Consider the following 13,052-nt stretch of genomic DNA (forward strand, 5'->3'; position numbering starts at 1 on the left):
TTCAAAAACAAAGTATACATTGGGGGGGAAAAAACAAGGCACGTGCGCTCACGTTATATCCTGTCCCCGAGTGTGTAGTACTCCGACTAGTGTTTAACGGAAATGGGATGTACGTACTTAAATTACATAAATAGTTTGACACAAGTAAAAAGAAAAAATTAGCTCCAAGCACATGCATGGCACATCCATTCACATTTTCCATAAAGAAGGTAAAAAAATTACATTTTCCGTAAAGAAAAACACGACCATGCATTCAGCAATTTACTAAAACGATATGGATGTACGGAGGATTGATCCGTGCCCCCAACAAATCACGAAATAAACAAATTGGTAGTGGGATGCTTTTACCACAAGGCTGGATCATTGCTACAGGAATACATATGCTTCAAGGACAATTATCAATCAAACGCTCTGATCCTGCCACTTTTTCCTGCAGAGCAGCGGGGTGGGGAAAAAGCATGCGTGCCTGGTGCCTGCCTGCTGCTTGTGCGTGTGTGTGGTCACCTTGATGCGTGCCCATGGCATGTGCCGCAGCTACAACTGTCCGTCGCCATAGCTGTGCTGCTTGCCCCTCCACACCAGCTCCACAAAGCGCAAAGAGAGGCCGGCAGGCACACATACAGGGGAAGACGATGAAAAGGATGGCGTGCCACTGACTGACCTGACTGGCACCGGCCTGTGCGAGCCAGCAAGAAAGGCTTCTCCTTCTGATTCCTTCCTTCCTTCCGTCGTCGGCGAGCCTGGCTGCAGCTGGCCGTAGCATCCCTTCACATGGTCAGAGACTTCTCATGGTTGGTTGCTGATCTCCTCGACTCCTCCTCGGGCTCGGAGCTAGCGGCGGTTCTTCATCTTCTTCCCTGCTGCGCCGTGAGTAATTCTTTCTTGTTATGCTCTTGCCTTGTTTGTTTTGGAACCATAATAATACGAGTTGTCTCTGCGGTGGCTTCGCATGCCCAGCTCCGTTCCTGTGATTACTACAATAGCAGAGAAAAGTAACAAGGGTCAGAACAGAGCCCAACCAGAGTGAAACATGCCAATCACAACATGCTCATTTGCAGCCAACTCTGATTTTGTTTGTTCATCTAATTGCAGCAGAGTGCAGACATTTTCTGCGACCAGGCTCGCTTGATTTGCTGCAAGAAAATTAATCAGCCCCACCCATCAACTGAACAGCTGATACTGCTGGGTACTTCAACTTCAGAGTTCAGAGAGCAGGCAGAAGGAACCATCCCAGAATGGGCAAGACGAGCCGGAGACGGGCTACGCAGATCCAAGAGAACAATGTAGGCTGCACTTGGGGCCTCATCCGCATGTTCTACTCCCGCCGCGACCCCAAGCTCATCCTCGACAGAAAGCAAGGGAGCAGAAGGCACTCCTTCAGTGGATTCGCTGGTACTTCCCTTGGTTTACAAACAACAGTTGTATTAATTGTGTCAATACTACCATCTTCAGTTCTTATAATCCATGGTGTCCGTCCTTCGCTTCACACTTCTCTATGCTACAAACTAGCAACAAATCCAACTACATTTAACTGGGAAATACCAAGGCATTCGGGAAATGCATCAATCAGGCAGGCTGTAAATTCTGTTATTGGGATTAATTTGTACTGCTGCTAATGCACCCTGCATGGTTGCAGGAAGAGGGCACTCCAGAAACAAGTCCACAGACTTTGAGGAACCAGATGAAGGCGGAGATGTAAGTTCTCTACAGCAATTAGCAAATGGAAACGATGCGGTTTCAAGAGTGAAAAAAGAGATATATTATTACTTTTCTTACTGTAGATAGCATAGTGCTTTCGTTGACACCACCACTCCACAAAGATGCAGCAGATGCAAGCAAGTTACTTGCATAACAAAGTTGCTGTGACTTGTCGAATTGAAAGTGTCAACTTGGTTTTAATAGCAGCCAGCAAGTCTTCAAGGCAAAGTGTAGTTTAATATAAGTTGAGTAACAATAAACATAGAAAAAGCAGTTCTGATATGTCAACAAGCATAGCTTGCTATGCATGGACTTGTATTGAAGAACCATCATTCAGCCCCCCTTTGATGCAATACAGACCCTGTTCAAGCTTTGCTTGTGTCGTTTGTGCCGAAACTGAATTTGTTGACCTTCTGAAAACCTAAGTGCATTACTTACAACCTATTCGGTTGCAAGTTACTGTCTCCAACTCCAAACCGAAACAAGATACTCCCTCCTTCCCAAAATATAAGGCGCGATTGACTTTTTACGGTCTTTGATGCACAACTTTGACCACTAATATATATCAAAGTATATGGATTGAACATGTATAAATGACATCGCTGTATTTGTCTTGCAAAGCAATTTTATTTCATATGTATGTATAATAATTTTATAGACATATAATACATAAAAAATATAGTCAAAGTTGTGCAACGAAGACCAGAAAAGTCAAACCGTGCCTTATATTTTGGGAAGGAGGGAGTAATTTTTTTTATTTACTTCCAAGTGCATGCTAACATAACAAAATAAGATTTACTTGTTTCCTGGTAAGAACTCATTTTTGGTCTTATATTTCTTAGAACATGGAGGAACGCAGTACTACGAAGCCAACTGTTAAAAGACTTATGGAGGGCGAGCTGGGAAAGCTAAAACAGTCCAAGAAGATTCCAAATGATGAAGTTCGAAGAATATTGGCTGACCTGGGACATGATGTCTGTCTGGACAAAGGTGCAATGCAAAACAGCAAACCAAATGGCGTCGCAAGTCCCCACCCAGGCATCGGCATTGCTTCTTCCTCTGGATCCTTTGATCCCGGTGGTTCCAACTGCATGAAACAGGCAGAAGAAGATGGCCTTGAGCTTGCTTTGTCAGATTTCATGGGACAGGTCTATAAGTACCACGATGAAGGGCCACATGATGATTGCAGGAATACGAGTGAATTATACCCTGAATTAGAGTCCATTATACATACAAAGATTAATGAATATAACAATCCTCCATGTGACCTTGATTATCAGAAAACACCGGTGAGTGAGGAAAAGCAGCTTGTTGACAACAAATATATTTGCAACAGACATGTAGGGGCCAGGCTCGAGCCCAAGAAAATGCTTGAAAAAACAAACGTTGTTGAACATACAAAGGCTTCAAATCAGCGTGAGTTGGCTATCAAAACAAAGAATAAAGAGAGCAGGAATATATTTTTCTGGAAGAAAGATAAATCAAGCAGAACACATGCACCTGAAGGAAGGTCTTCTCAGCCAGTTAACAAAATAGTAATACTGAAGCCAAATCCAAGGGGAGGATTTGATCCTACAGAAGCAACTGCATCGACATCCTTCCATCGGCAATCAGGTGGAATTCAAGCTCCAGAATACAGTGCAGCTGAATGTTCAACATTTTCAGTTAAGGAAGTCAGGAGAAGATTCAGAATCGTGACCGGAGAAACTAGAGAAGGAAGACCCCCGATGAACGAAGATGATGTACAAAGAGATCCGTGTTTGCTCAGAGACTCATTTACAATTATAAAGGATTCCAGACAGGCCCCTCCAGCTACTGATAAAAATGATGCTCGACCTTCAAACAGCAGTAAACACAAGCAAATAAATGATTCACTAGGTGGTTTCAACAGCGACGTATCTACCTCAAAGGATGCATCCACCTTCTACGCAGAAGCCAAAAAACATTTAACAGAAATTCTGAAGGACAATACTCATACTGGCAAGTATCCAAGTCCAGCAGTTCAGGTCTCAAGGTCCTTGGTAGGAATGCTTTCCCTCCCTCAGTGCAGTACCCCATCATCACCTGGGAGTACCCCAAGGGTAAGAGAATGTATTGAACATTCACAGGAAGAGAAAAATATTTGTGCCATACAAAAGACCGAGGGGGAAGAATCTGCGGAAGAAGGAAATAAATCAGAGGAAGATTCAGGGAGTGCTGAGTGTGGTACTAGTGAAGTACCGGTTGAAAAAACTGATCAAGAAAAACATTACAAGGAAGAAGACACACAACAAGGTGAGTGATTACAGAATACAAAATTATCAAATACTGCATGGATATTATATTAACAGAATATGAATACTTGCAGACGTTGAACTCGATACTGGTTGTATTGAAGAAATTGACAATCTGGATCACTCGCAAGCAATTCGGAATGCGCAATGCATTTCAGCAGAGCAACACAAATATAACTCACCCCCAGTATGTTCAAGACAATATTTATTGCTATTTCATCTAGTTTCCATTGATGTGTTAGTTTAATGAAAATTTTGAATGTCTGCATTGAAGGAAACGACGGAAGCAGCAGAACCAGGTAAAGAGCATGCTGAGATTTGTCCAGGTTCCCCTAAGAATGTTGTCAAGATGCTAGAGCACCAAGAGCCAGAAACTCCCAGACGAAGCGCGTCACTTGGACCAACATCACAAGAGGAAAACCATGAAAAGCAAGAGCAACCCAGTCCTGTGTCTATTCTTGATCCATTCTTCCATGAAGATGACGACAGCCCTGAAAATAAGAGCCCAATGCAATGTAATATTCAATTGATAAAAAATCTAATGTATGCTTACCATTGACCTTCAGAAAAACAAAGTGTTTTTTTTAAAAAATCTAACGGTTTCATCTCCCAAAATGACGTACAGGTGAGTTGCGCCAAGATGTCTCGAGTCCCCACCGGTACTACCAAGATGATGGATCAGACCCAGAGGAGATCTTCTGGGAGGACAAGGATGTCAGGTTAGGTTACATAGAAACAGTGCTGGAGCTGTCGGAATTATGCACATACCAGAACTTGGATGTATGGTATCTAGAAGATGAATTGGTCAGCCCTTGCCTGTTTGAAGAACTACTTCAAGGCAATCATCAAACTGATGATTTCATGCTCTTCTTTGACTGCATCTGTGAAGCTATAACCGCAATACAGGGGAAACACTTTGGAAGCCCCCATTGCTTATCTTTTGTCAGACAAAACATACAGGCACCTCCAATGGGACAGAAGCTCATCTCAGAAATAAATAAGCACATTGAGGGCCATCTCTGCTATGAATTTCCAAGCACATTGAACCAGCTAATTAACATGGATCTGGAAGAGGGGACTTGGATGGATCTTCGATCGGAAAGTGAGGAGACTGTTGTGGAAATATGGGAATTCTTGCTGGATGAACTGCTAGAAGATGTCGCTTATGACTTGTGGATATAGTCTATCAGGGCGATCAAGGCAGAGCATTGTGTGCTTGCTAATGTGAGTATTAGATACAGTAACTTTTAACATGTTTGGGAGGGAAGAGCGGTGAGCTTTTTTTTCTTGATGGTGTGCATCTGACGGTTACGATGTTGTTCTTGTGCCTTGTGTGGTGTGTGCATATGTGATTTGTGTGACTACTAGTGTCAGTTAGTTATGCAAAATACAATCAAAATGACACCCATTTCAGTGGAGTTCAGAGTGATCCATAATCAGTGCGCGCATAACCAACACCGGTGCATATATCATCCATTCCAGTCATACCCATAATAACATATCCTACAGCAGATTCAGAATTCGACAACAGTAAACATGAGAGAACAGAACATACCCATGACATATCCTACAGCAGTTTCAGAATTAAGCAGCAGGACAGGAGGCCGGATTAAGGATCAGTTACCAATCAACCGACGAATCCTGCCGCCGCCGTCGCCGTCGCTGGGTTTCTTGGTGACCTCGGGGCTGAACTTGTCCTCCTCCATAGATCCCCTTCCTCCAGCCGGGGGAGCTGCGTTTCCTCCCTCCTTCTCCTCCTCCTCCTCATCCTCCTCCTCCTCGTCGTCGGTGAGATCTATCTCGACGAAGCCCTTCTGTCCGCGCTGCTCCCGGACCTGCGCAAGAAACTCCTCGTCCGGCGGCGGCAGAGGCTCCAGGAATTCCTCGGCCCTCATGAGCGTGTCCAGGTGGAACTGCGGCAAGACCACCCTCGTCTTCTCCTTCTTCGTCCTCTCTTGTCCCTTTGCGGGCGCCGCTGGATCCTCGCCGGCGGCGACTGGCGGCGCCGCCTCGGATGACGAGCTCGCCATTTCGCCTGCCTCTCTCGCCGGCCCCGCCGCTCTCCCTTCTTTCTCTTCGAGAAATCCGGCCCGGTAACCCTGGGTCAGTTTTCCCTTCCGGCTAAGGCAGAAAAGCCCGTGATGATCTCGTACGGCCCGGCCCAGCCCGATGGCTGCATCGCGTGTATGATCTCGGCCGGGCCCAACAAATCACTGGTTGGGCCACATTTTTTTTCTTCGTTCTGAAACTTACACCTTTGAATCCTCAATTTGAACTCCGTTGCACTGCATGCTGACGGCGATGGAATGTCCGTGTGCGCGTTTGCACCTTATCGCATGTCTCATTTCGTGGATTATTCTTCACTGCAAACCATTTCTATCATAATGGTGACATTTTTTTTGAACAGGATAATCGTGACATTTTCGCAGTCGTGAAGAACCACGACTCCGACATTCAGTAAACCACATGTGAATGAGTGCGGCTGTGTGCAGGGCCGGGCCCACAGTGGTGCCAAATGTGCGGCCCGCACAAGGTCCAAAATTCTGGGGGGGCCCAAATTTTTATATAGGCCTAGTATTAGAAAAAAAAACTAAGCGGTACCGGGCCTACTGGCGCTGGAGTTGGGCTGGAGAGAGGCGACGAGGCCGTCGAGCGCAATCCTCGTCCTACTCATCTAAACACGAGCGCTACAATTTCTCAAAAGAAAAAAAGGATCGCTACATGGATCGGATCGGCATCGGGCCACAGGAAACAAATCGGGATCGTCCCTGCCATCGGGGATCATCTCGCAGGGCAATTCTCGATCCTGGCTACAGGAAAGGAATGGTAGCCTCGTCTCGTCGCCACTTGCCAGGGCCCGTTCGTCGCCTCGTCCCCGGTGGGCATCTCCAGCCGCGCCCCCAACAAATCCTCTCAAGCCACTTTTTCAGCGCCGGTATCGAAAAAACGGCCCAGTCACGCCTCCAGGACGCCCGAAAATCGTCGGTTCGGACCTTTTTTCGCCCGGCGGTCACAGGCCTAACCCGACGCGCTGGGGTGCCGTTGGGGGCTCCGGCGCTAGGAAAAAGTACGCCTGGCCCACACCGACAGGGGAAAAGTCAAGGTTTTCTTCCCCCGACTCGCCTCGCACCCCCCCCCCCCCGCCCCTCGGCCACCACTAGCTATATCCCGGCGACGGCCGCCGGCCTACTCCGCTAGATAGCCATTCCCCGCCGGAAAATAGCAGCGCTTCGCCGTGGCAGTCCCTCCCGCAGCAGCTGGGCGTTTCCGGCCGCGGTTTAACGGCGGGTACACGCCCACCGCGTGCAAGGTGTTCGACGTTTTGACGGTCTCGGCGATGGACTCGGATGAGAAGGAAGAGCTCGCCGCGCTGCTGGAGGAGGAAGCCGCGGCCGACGTCCAGAAAGAAGAGCATCTGATGGTGCTCGCCGCCCTCGCCCAGCTGCTGGCGATCAATGAAAAGCCACATCGAGGTGGCTCGGCGCCGGGGCGGGTGAAAGCAAAGAACCGGCATCGTCTGCAAGGCTACTGCATGCTCTACTCCGACTACTTCGCCGATGCTCCACTTCATGGCGAGAGAACATTTCGGCGCCGTTATCGGATGAGCCGAAAGCTCTTCCTCAGGATTGTGAATTGCATCCGGGAGTTCGACAACTACTTCAAGTGCAAGATGGATTGCACTGGCGCTCTTGGATTCACTTCCATCCAGAAGTGCACGACAGCGATGAGGATGCTTGCATATGGAGCTCCCAGTGATTCACTCGACGACTATGGGCGCATGGCCGAGTCCACCAGCATAGAGTGTTTCTACAAGTTCTGTCGGGCAGTGGTGGCAGTGTTTGGGCCACAATACTTGAGAACACCCAATGCGGAAGACACTGCTCAGATCCTAGCCCAGAATGCAGCAAGAGGATTTCCTGGGATGCTTGGAAGCATCGACTGCATGCATTGGCAATGGAAGAACTGCCCATTTGGTTGGCAGGGGATGTACAAAGGCGCCAAAGGCGGTTGCAGTGTGGTGCTTGAGGCGGTAGCCACACAGGACCTCTGGATTTGGCACTTCTTCTTTGGTAATGCCAGGAACTCACAATGACATCAACGTGTTGCAGTGCTCTGCTGTTTTTGCCAAGCTCGTTGAGGGTCATTCTCCTCCGGTGAACTTCGAGATCAATGGGCACCAATACAACAAGGGGTACTATCTAGCTGACGGCATCTATCCGAGATGGTCGACATTTGTAAAGACGATCTCAAACCCTGTGGCAGGAGGCAAGAACGCCTGGTTTGCGAAGGTTCAGGAGGCTTGCAGGAAGGATGTCGAGCGGGCATTTGGTGTGCTCCAATCTCGATTCGCTGTTGTTCGGTACCCCGCTCAGACTTGGTCGAAAGATCAAATGTGGGATATCATGACTTGCTGTGTCATCTTGCACAACATGATCATCGAGAGCGAGCAAGAAGACCCAGTGTTTGACACTGAACCATACTACAGGCAGGGTCCTCTAGCCGAAGTTGATCACCAGCTACCAGCAACTTGGACTGCCTATCTCAGTATGCGTCAGGAGATCCGAGATCCACAGGTGCATCATCAACTGCAGAAAGATCTGATTGAGCACCTATGGAGGCTCAAGGGGGACGCCGCGTGATGAAATACGAGTTTTTATTTGTTGAACTATATAATTTGTATTGAACTATTTGTTGTTGTAGTATTTTGTTGAAGTATTTGATTTTTCTGTGATGAAATATGTGATAAGGAATAATTGTGTTGATAATTGAACGCCGAGACACGGCGAAACCATGCCGAATATGGGCCTATTCTCGCCCATATGGGCCGTTTATTCGCCGAAATTGGGCTGCAAAGTGGGCCAATTTCGGCGCCTGGGGGCGACGACTGGGCGCAAAATCGCCCCCAGCGCCGAGTGTATCGCCGGCTCGCCCCCAGGGGGCGATTTCTATGCGTCCTGGGGGGCCAACGGCTGGAGATGCCCTTAGATCAATCGGAATCCAGATTCAGGGCGACATGCCGCTGCCGTCATTGCCTTCCTCGCCTCCTCTCTCAAATTTCAGACTTGTCGACATCGTCTCGTCGGATTGATCGGTGACCGACTCCAACCTCCAGGTGTTTAGCGAGTCCTTCTTTTCGATTAACTTCAGTTCCTATTTTAATTCCTAATTTTTTAATTACTATTGACAGGATGGTTACTTCGTTACAGATTGGTTCTTACCTCTTCGATTAAAGATCATAGTGTAGCAGTTCTACCGAACATGACCCAAAAATAGGTGAGTTAGACGGTTCGTCTAATTGTCAAACATTGACGAATGATCTCCAATTGATATATGCTACTGTATAACTTCAATTTTATTTTATTCATTTTCTTTATCTTGTGTTTCAATGATACACATTTGAGTCATCATGGGAAAACACCAGTCTCGTGCCTATAAGCGTAAGAGAAAAGCACAAAAACAAAACTTAATTAATAAACCTTCCAAAGGTGGTATATGGACAGATTTGTTAGAAAAGAAGCACCACAAGTGTCATCTGGTAATCAGTCTGTTGATCCCTCTACCCTTGCACTTGCAATTGTTCTTTACAATGATTCTAGACATGGTTAGACAGAGATAAATAATATGTCCGACTGTTATGTAAGATATTATATTACATAAATATTATAATATTTTTCTGCGAGAGATATATATACACACACATTATAATAGCTCGTTAGTTTTTTTTATGAGATAGGGCCCTATTTTTTAGTTTCGCACAGGGCCTCAAATTTTGCCGGCCCAGCCCTGGCTGTGTGTGTGCGCGTGTGGCGTGCACATCTATATGTCGTTGTACTCCTACACATTAGACTAGGCAATTCTCGCCACAAAGATGATAAAAGGATTACAATTGGAGATGGCGTCCAAGCATATGCACCTTATTGCAATTAATCGTATGATACACATGCTTGCACCTTATTGTGAGGGATTGGCAATTATATCTAAAATCATGCATCGTTGAGCCGCTTGGTGGGTGAGACGGCCTCGATGGCTTCTCCGAGCGCCCATGCGGCTTCGATGAAGTACTCCCCATGCTTCACCTTCTGCGCCACCGTGATTTCCTTGGTGGGCTCCAGGCCGAAACCGTCCACGAGCAGGGAGTACTGGTAGACGAGGTCCATGCAGATGTAGGGCGTGTCGACGGATCGCACCTTGGGGTACGTGGCCTTGGCTTCCATGAAGCCCATCGGGCAGATCTTCTCGGCGGCGGCCCTGAACGCCGCAGGGGTGGTCTTCCCGCTTGTGGCCTCACTGTCGATCAAGCCAACGTCTGCTGCCATGTAGTAGAAGCTGGAGGTGACGTAGAGGTCGGCTTGGCCAGGGCCGCCACCACCATTCCATGCGCCGTTGAAGGTGCAGTTCTTGGCCTGGCAGGGCGCGTTGATCTTAAGCGCCTTGGTGACATCCTCTCTGCACTTGTCGTATGCTGCTCCTTGAGGAGGCGCTATGGCGTCATATTGCTCTCCGTTATAGGTGTATTTGCCTTCATTCATATTCAAGAAATGTATAAATGTACATCGATCACTCCTTTATTTGATTATATTACGTGCTATGCTAACTGAACCCAAATTAAGGATATATATATATATATATATATATATATATATATATATATATATATATATATATATATATATATATATATATATATATATATCATACCATTGTATCCCCGCAGCATGCAGTAGCTCACTGGACCATTCTTGGCCTTGAAGATCTCTACCCGAGAAGCCATTGCGCCATAGTGCAAGTAGCTGAAATGGTTCAAAAATTACCACCCGTAAAACCATTAATAAGGGGAGCAAAGTAGTTACCACATGGCCTTTGTAGAATTGCAACATACTCCCTCTGTATTTATTTACCCCACACATTAGCTTTGATTCAAGTCAAGTTTTTATAAAGTTTGACCAACTTTATAGAAAATTATATGAACATTTACAATAATAAATCTATATAATGTGAAAATATATTCAATGATGATTTTAATCGTATTAATTTGGTGGTGTATGTGTTGGTATATACTTTTTCTCTACAAACTTGATCAAAATTTATAAAGTTTAACTTTAGACAAAGCTAATATGTAGAACAAATAAATACAAAGGGACTAACAGAGTTGGATGCACAACAATAAGTGATAAAATAACAGAGGAGGGAGCTTAGCTAGCTAGGGTCCAAGTAAGTAACCTGTGAACATAGACGTTGTAATCTCTTCCTTTGAGATACTCTTTGGTGACGTATGGATCGTCCCCTTGAGGCACCCCGGGAGCGGTAGCGGCGGCATCCGCGGAGATGGCATATGCCATCTGCACTGACCCGCCTCCAAGGTCGATCACACCCACCGTCTTGGAGTAGTCTCCTCCTAAATTACCCAGCAGGTAATTCAGAGCAACCTACGTACGGTGCAATATCAATTTGTGTGACAACAGTAAATACATCTACGTGGATATATATACTGAGTAATTAAGTCAGGTCATGTAAGTACTTTCTCCGTTCACAAATATAAGATGTTTTGCATATTTCAATATGGATTACTAGAATTGAAATAAGTGAACAAACACACTATATATTACACATTTTATTTATAAAAATACGTAGAATATCTTATATTTGTGAACGGAGGGAGTAGTATACTAGTGGGACGGAGCGAGTACATAGGGTAGGAGTATACGTACCCACAGGTAAGACCCTTCCTGAGACCCCTTGAGGACATTGATCCAACTAGGGTTGTACTGGAATTTGCTCTGGCTGTGGACAGCATCCCTCACCTGTATGTACGTACGTGTTTTGGTTAGGAATAATCAGTTCAAACAAGTCCATCGTTTCAAATTTTAGTACTATATATAGATACTGGAACAAGAGTAGAATTTAGAGATAAGAAATAATTACTGCTTCAAGAATTTGCTCTGCTTTCTCGTCTCCGATGAGCCTGAGCCCAGCCGTCGCCTGCACATATTCATTCCATTTCTAATTTTAGCGATTGATTTGTGTCCCATATATAAATTTCGTTTCAATTTGTTTGGTGCCTAGTAAACTAGGTGCTGGACAAACCGTAAAAGTATTTGTTATTGCTATAGTTTGTTAAGGACGGACCCCTAGTTTAACGGGCGTTTTCTTCATGAGCGAGCGGGGCACGGTGCTCTTGGCCTTCTCCAGCAGAGGCACGATGGACTTGGCCGCCTCCTGCGGCCGGCCGGCGTACGCGCTCAGCCCCGGCTCCACCTGCGGCCACCAACAAATCAAAAGAAATATGAGAGGACAGCAACAACATACATACTCCTAGAATAGATTGCTATGCGTCGTGCATAAATATATACCTTGGCGAAGACCTCGATGTCGTCGCCGTCGCCAATGTCGATGAGCTCCATCTTCTTGTCGAACCGGAAGACGTGGACGCGCGTGCCCGTGCTGCCCGCGTCGAAGATCACCGCGTACTTCCCGGCCGCCTTCTTCAGCTCGGGCTCCTCCTCGGCAACGGCCCCAATACCGGCCTTCCGGCCGAGCACAGCCACGTCGGCGGCAAAGGCCGAGCCGGCGAACGAGAGGGCCACGAGGAGGAGGAGGAGGAGGAGGCCCGAGGCATGACGAACCATGGCGAGCTGCTGCTGGAGTGCTGGTGGGTGGCTTAGTGCGCGTGCTCGAGTGAGCAGCCGAAAGGGTATTAAAAGGAGGCGGGAGTTTCCATGGGCAGCCCCAGGGTTTGGTTGGCCGCGCAGATGAGTCCCTGCCATGCAAAATAAAACAATCCCATCTTACTGTAGGGAGGTTAGTGGAATTGTACTGTGAGTAACACTAGTGCGTGCGTGCGTGCGTGTGTCGATCTCATCGTGAAAAGATGATGTGGATGGATTGGGATTATTGTTGGATCTGAAACGTGGATCTACCGATGCAATTTACTGTGGATGTGCCGCTAGTATCGCTAATGCCAATCAACTGTGAGTAGAGCAGTAGTATCATCATCATTCAACAACTTTTGATCCATCCAAAAAAGTTGTCGTCTGGGCCCTCCTCCACGCGAAACACGCTGCATGCTTAAACAATACTATG

At 46.7% G+C, this 13,052-nt stretch overlaps 2 protein-coding genes and 1 long non-coding RNA gene across 5 annotated transcripts; 1 reads left to right on the forward strand and 2 right to left on the reverse strand.

Annotated features, from left to right (window-relative positions):
* Positions 1-230: 230 nt before the first annotated feature.
* LOC123093872 (uncharacterized) lies at positions 231-4,827 on the reverse strand. Its single transcript, XR_006445624.1, has 3 exons — positions 4,595-4,827; positions 2,661-4,462; positions 231-974 (listed from the first exon to the last, which is right to left on the reverse strand). It is a non-coding gene; the product is annotated as an uncharacterized lncRNA (long non-coding RNA).
* Positions 625-5,378, forward strand: LOC123093871 (uncharacterized). Of its 3 annotated transcripts, none has more exons than XM_044515934.1 (7): positions 625-867; positions 1,093-1,392; positions 1,637-1,695; positions 2,541-3,972; positions 4,046-4,158; positions 4,246-4,486; positions 4,597-5,378. In XM_044515934.1, exons 2-7 carry the CDS (start codon positions 1,236-1,238, stop codon positions 5,151-5,153), a joined length of 2,559 nt encoding a protein of 852 aa, XP_044371869.1. In that variant the 5' UTR covers positions 625-867; positions 1,093-1,235; the 3' UTR covers positions 5,154-5,378. The 3 variants fall into 3 exon arrangements, with proteins under 3 accessions (XP_044371869.1, XP_044371871.1, XP_044371870.1); XM_044515936.1 differs by having other exon boundaries at positions 633-867; positions 1,096-1,392; XM_044515935.1 differs by having other exon boundaries at positions 732-871.
* Positions 5,379-9,581: 4,203 nt separating this feature from the next.
* On the reverse strand, positions 9,582-12,645 carry LOC123093873 (probable apyrase 3). Its single transcript, XM_044515937.1, has 7 exons — positions 12,323-12,645; positions 12,099-12,227; positions 11,895-11,951; positions 11,681-11,773; positions 11,193-11,398; positions 10,671-10,762; positions 9,582-10,491 (listed from the first exon to the last, which is right to left on the reverse strand). Exons 1-7 carry the CDS (start codon positions 12,596-12,598, stop codon positions 9,956-9,958), a joined length of 1,389 nt encoding a protein of 462 aa, XP_044371872.1. The 5' UTR covers positions 12,599-12,645; the 3' UTR covers positions 9,582-9,955.
* Positions 12,646-13,052: the final 407 nt, after the last annotated feature.

This window comes from Triticum aestivum, chromosome 4B, assembly GCF_018294505.1.
Source record: "Triticum aestivum cultivar Chinese Spring chromosome 4B, IWGSC CS RefSeq v2.1, whole genome shotgun sequence".
Taxonomy (NCBI): domain Eukaryota; kingdom Viridiplantae; phylum Streptophyta; class Magnoliopsida; order Poales; family Poaceae; genus Triticum; species Triticum aestivum.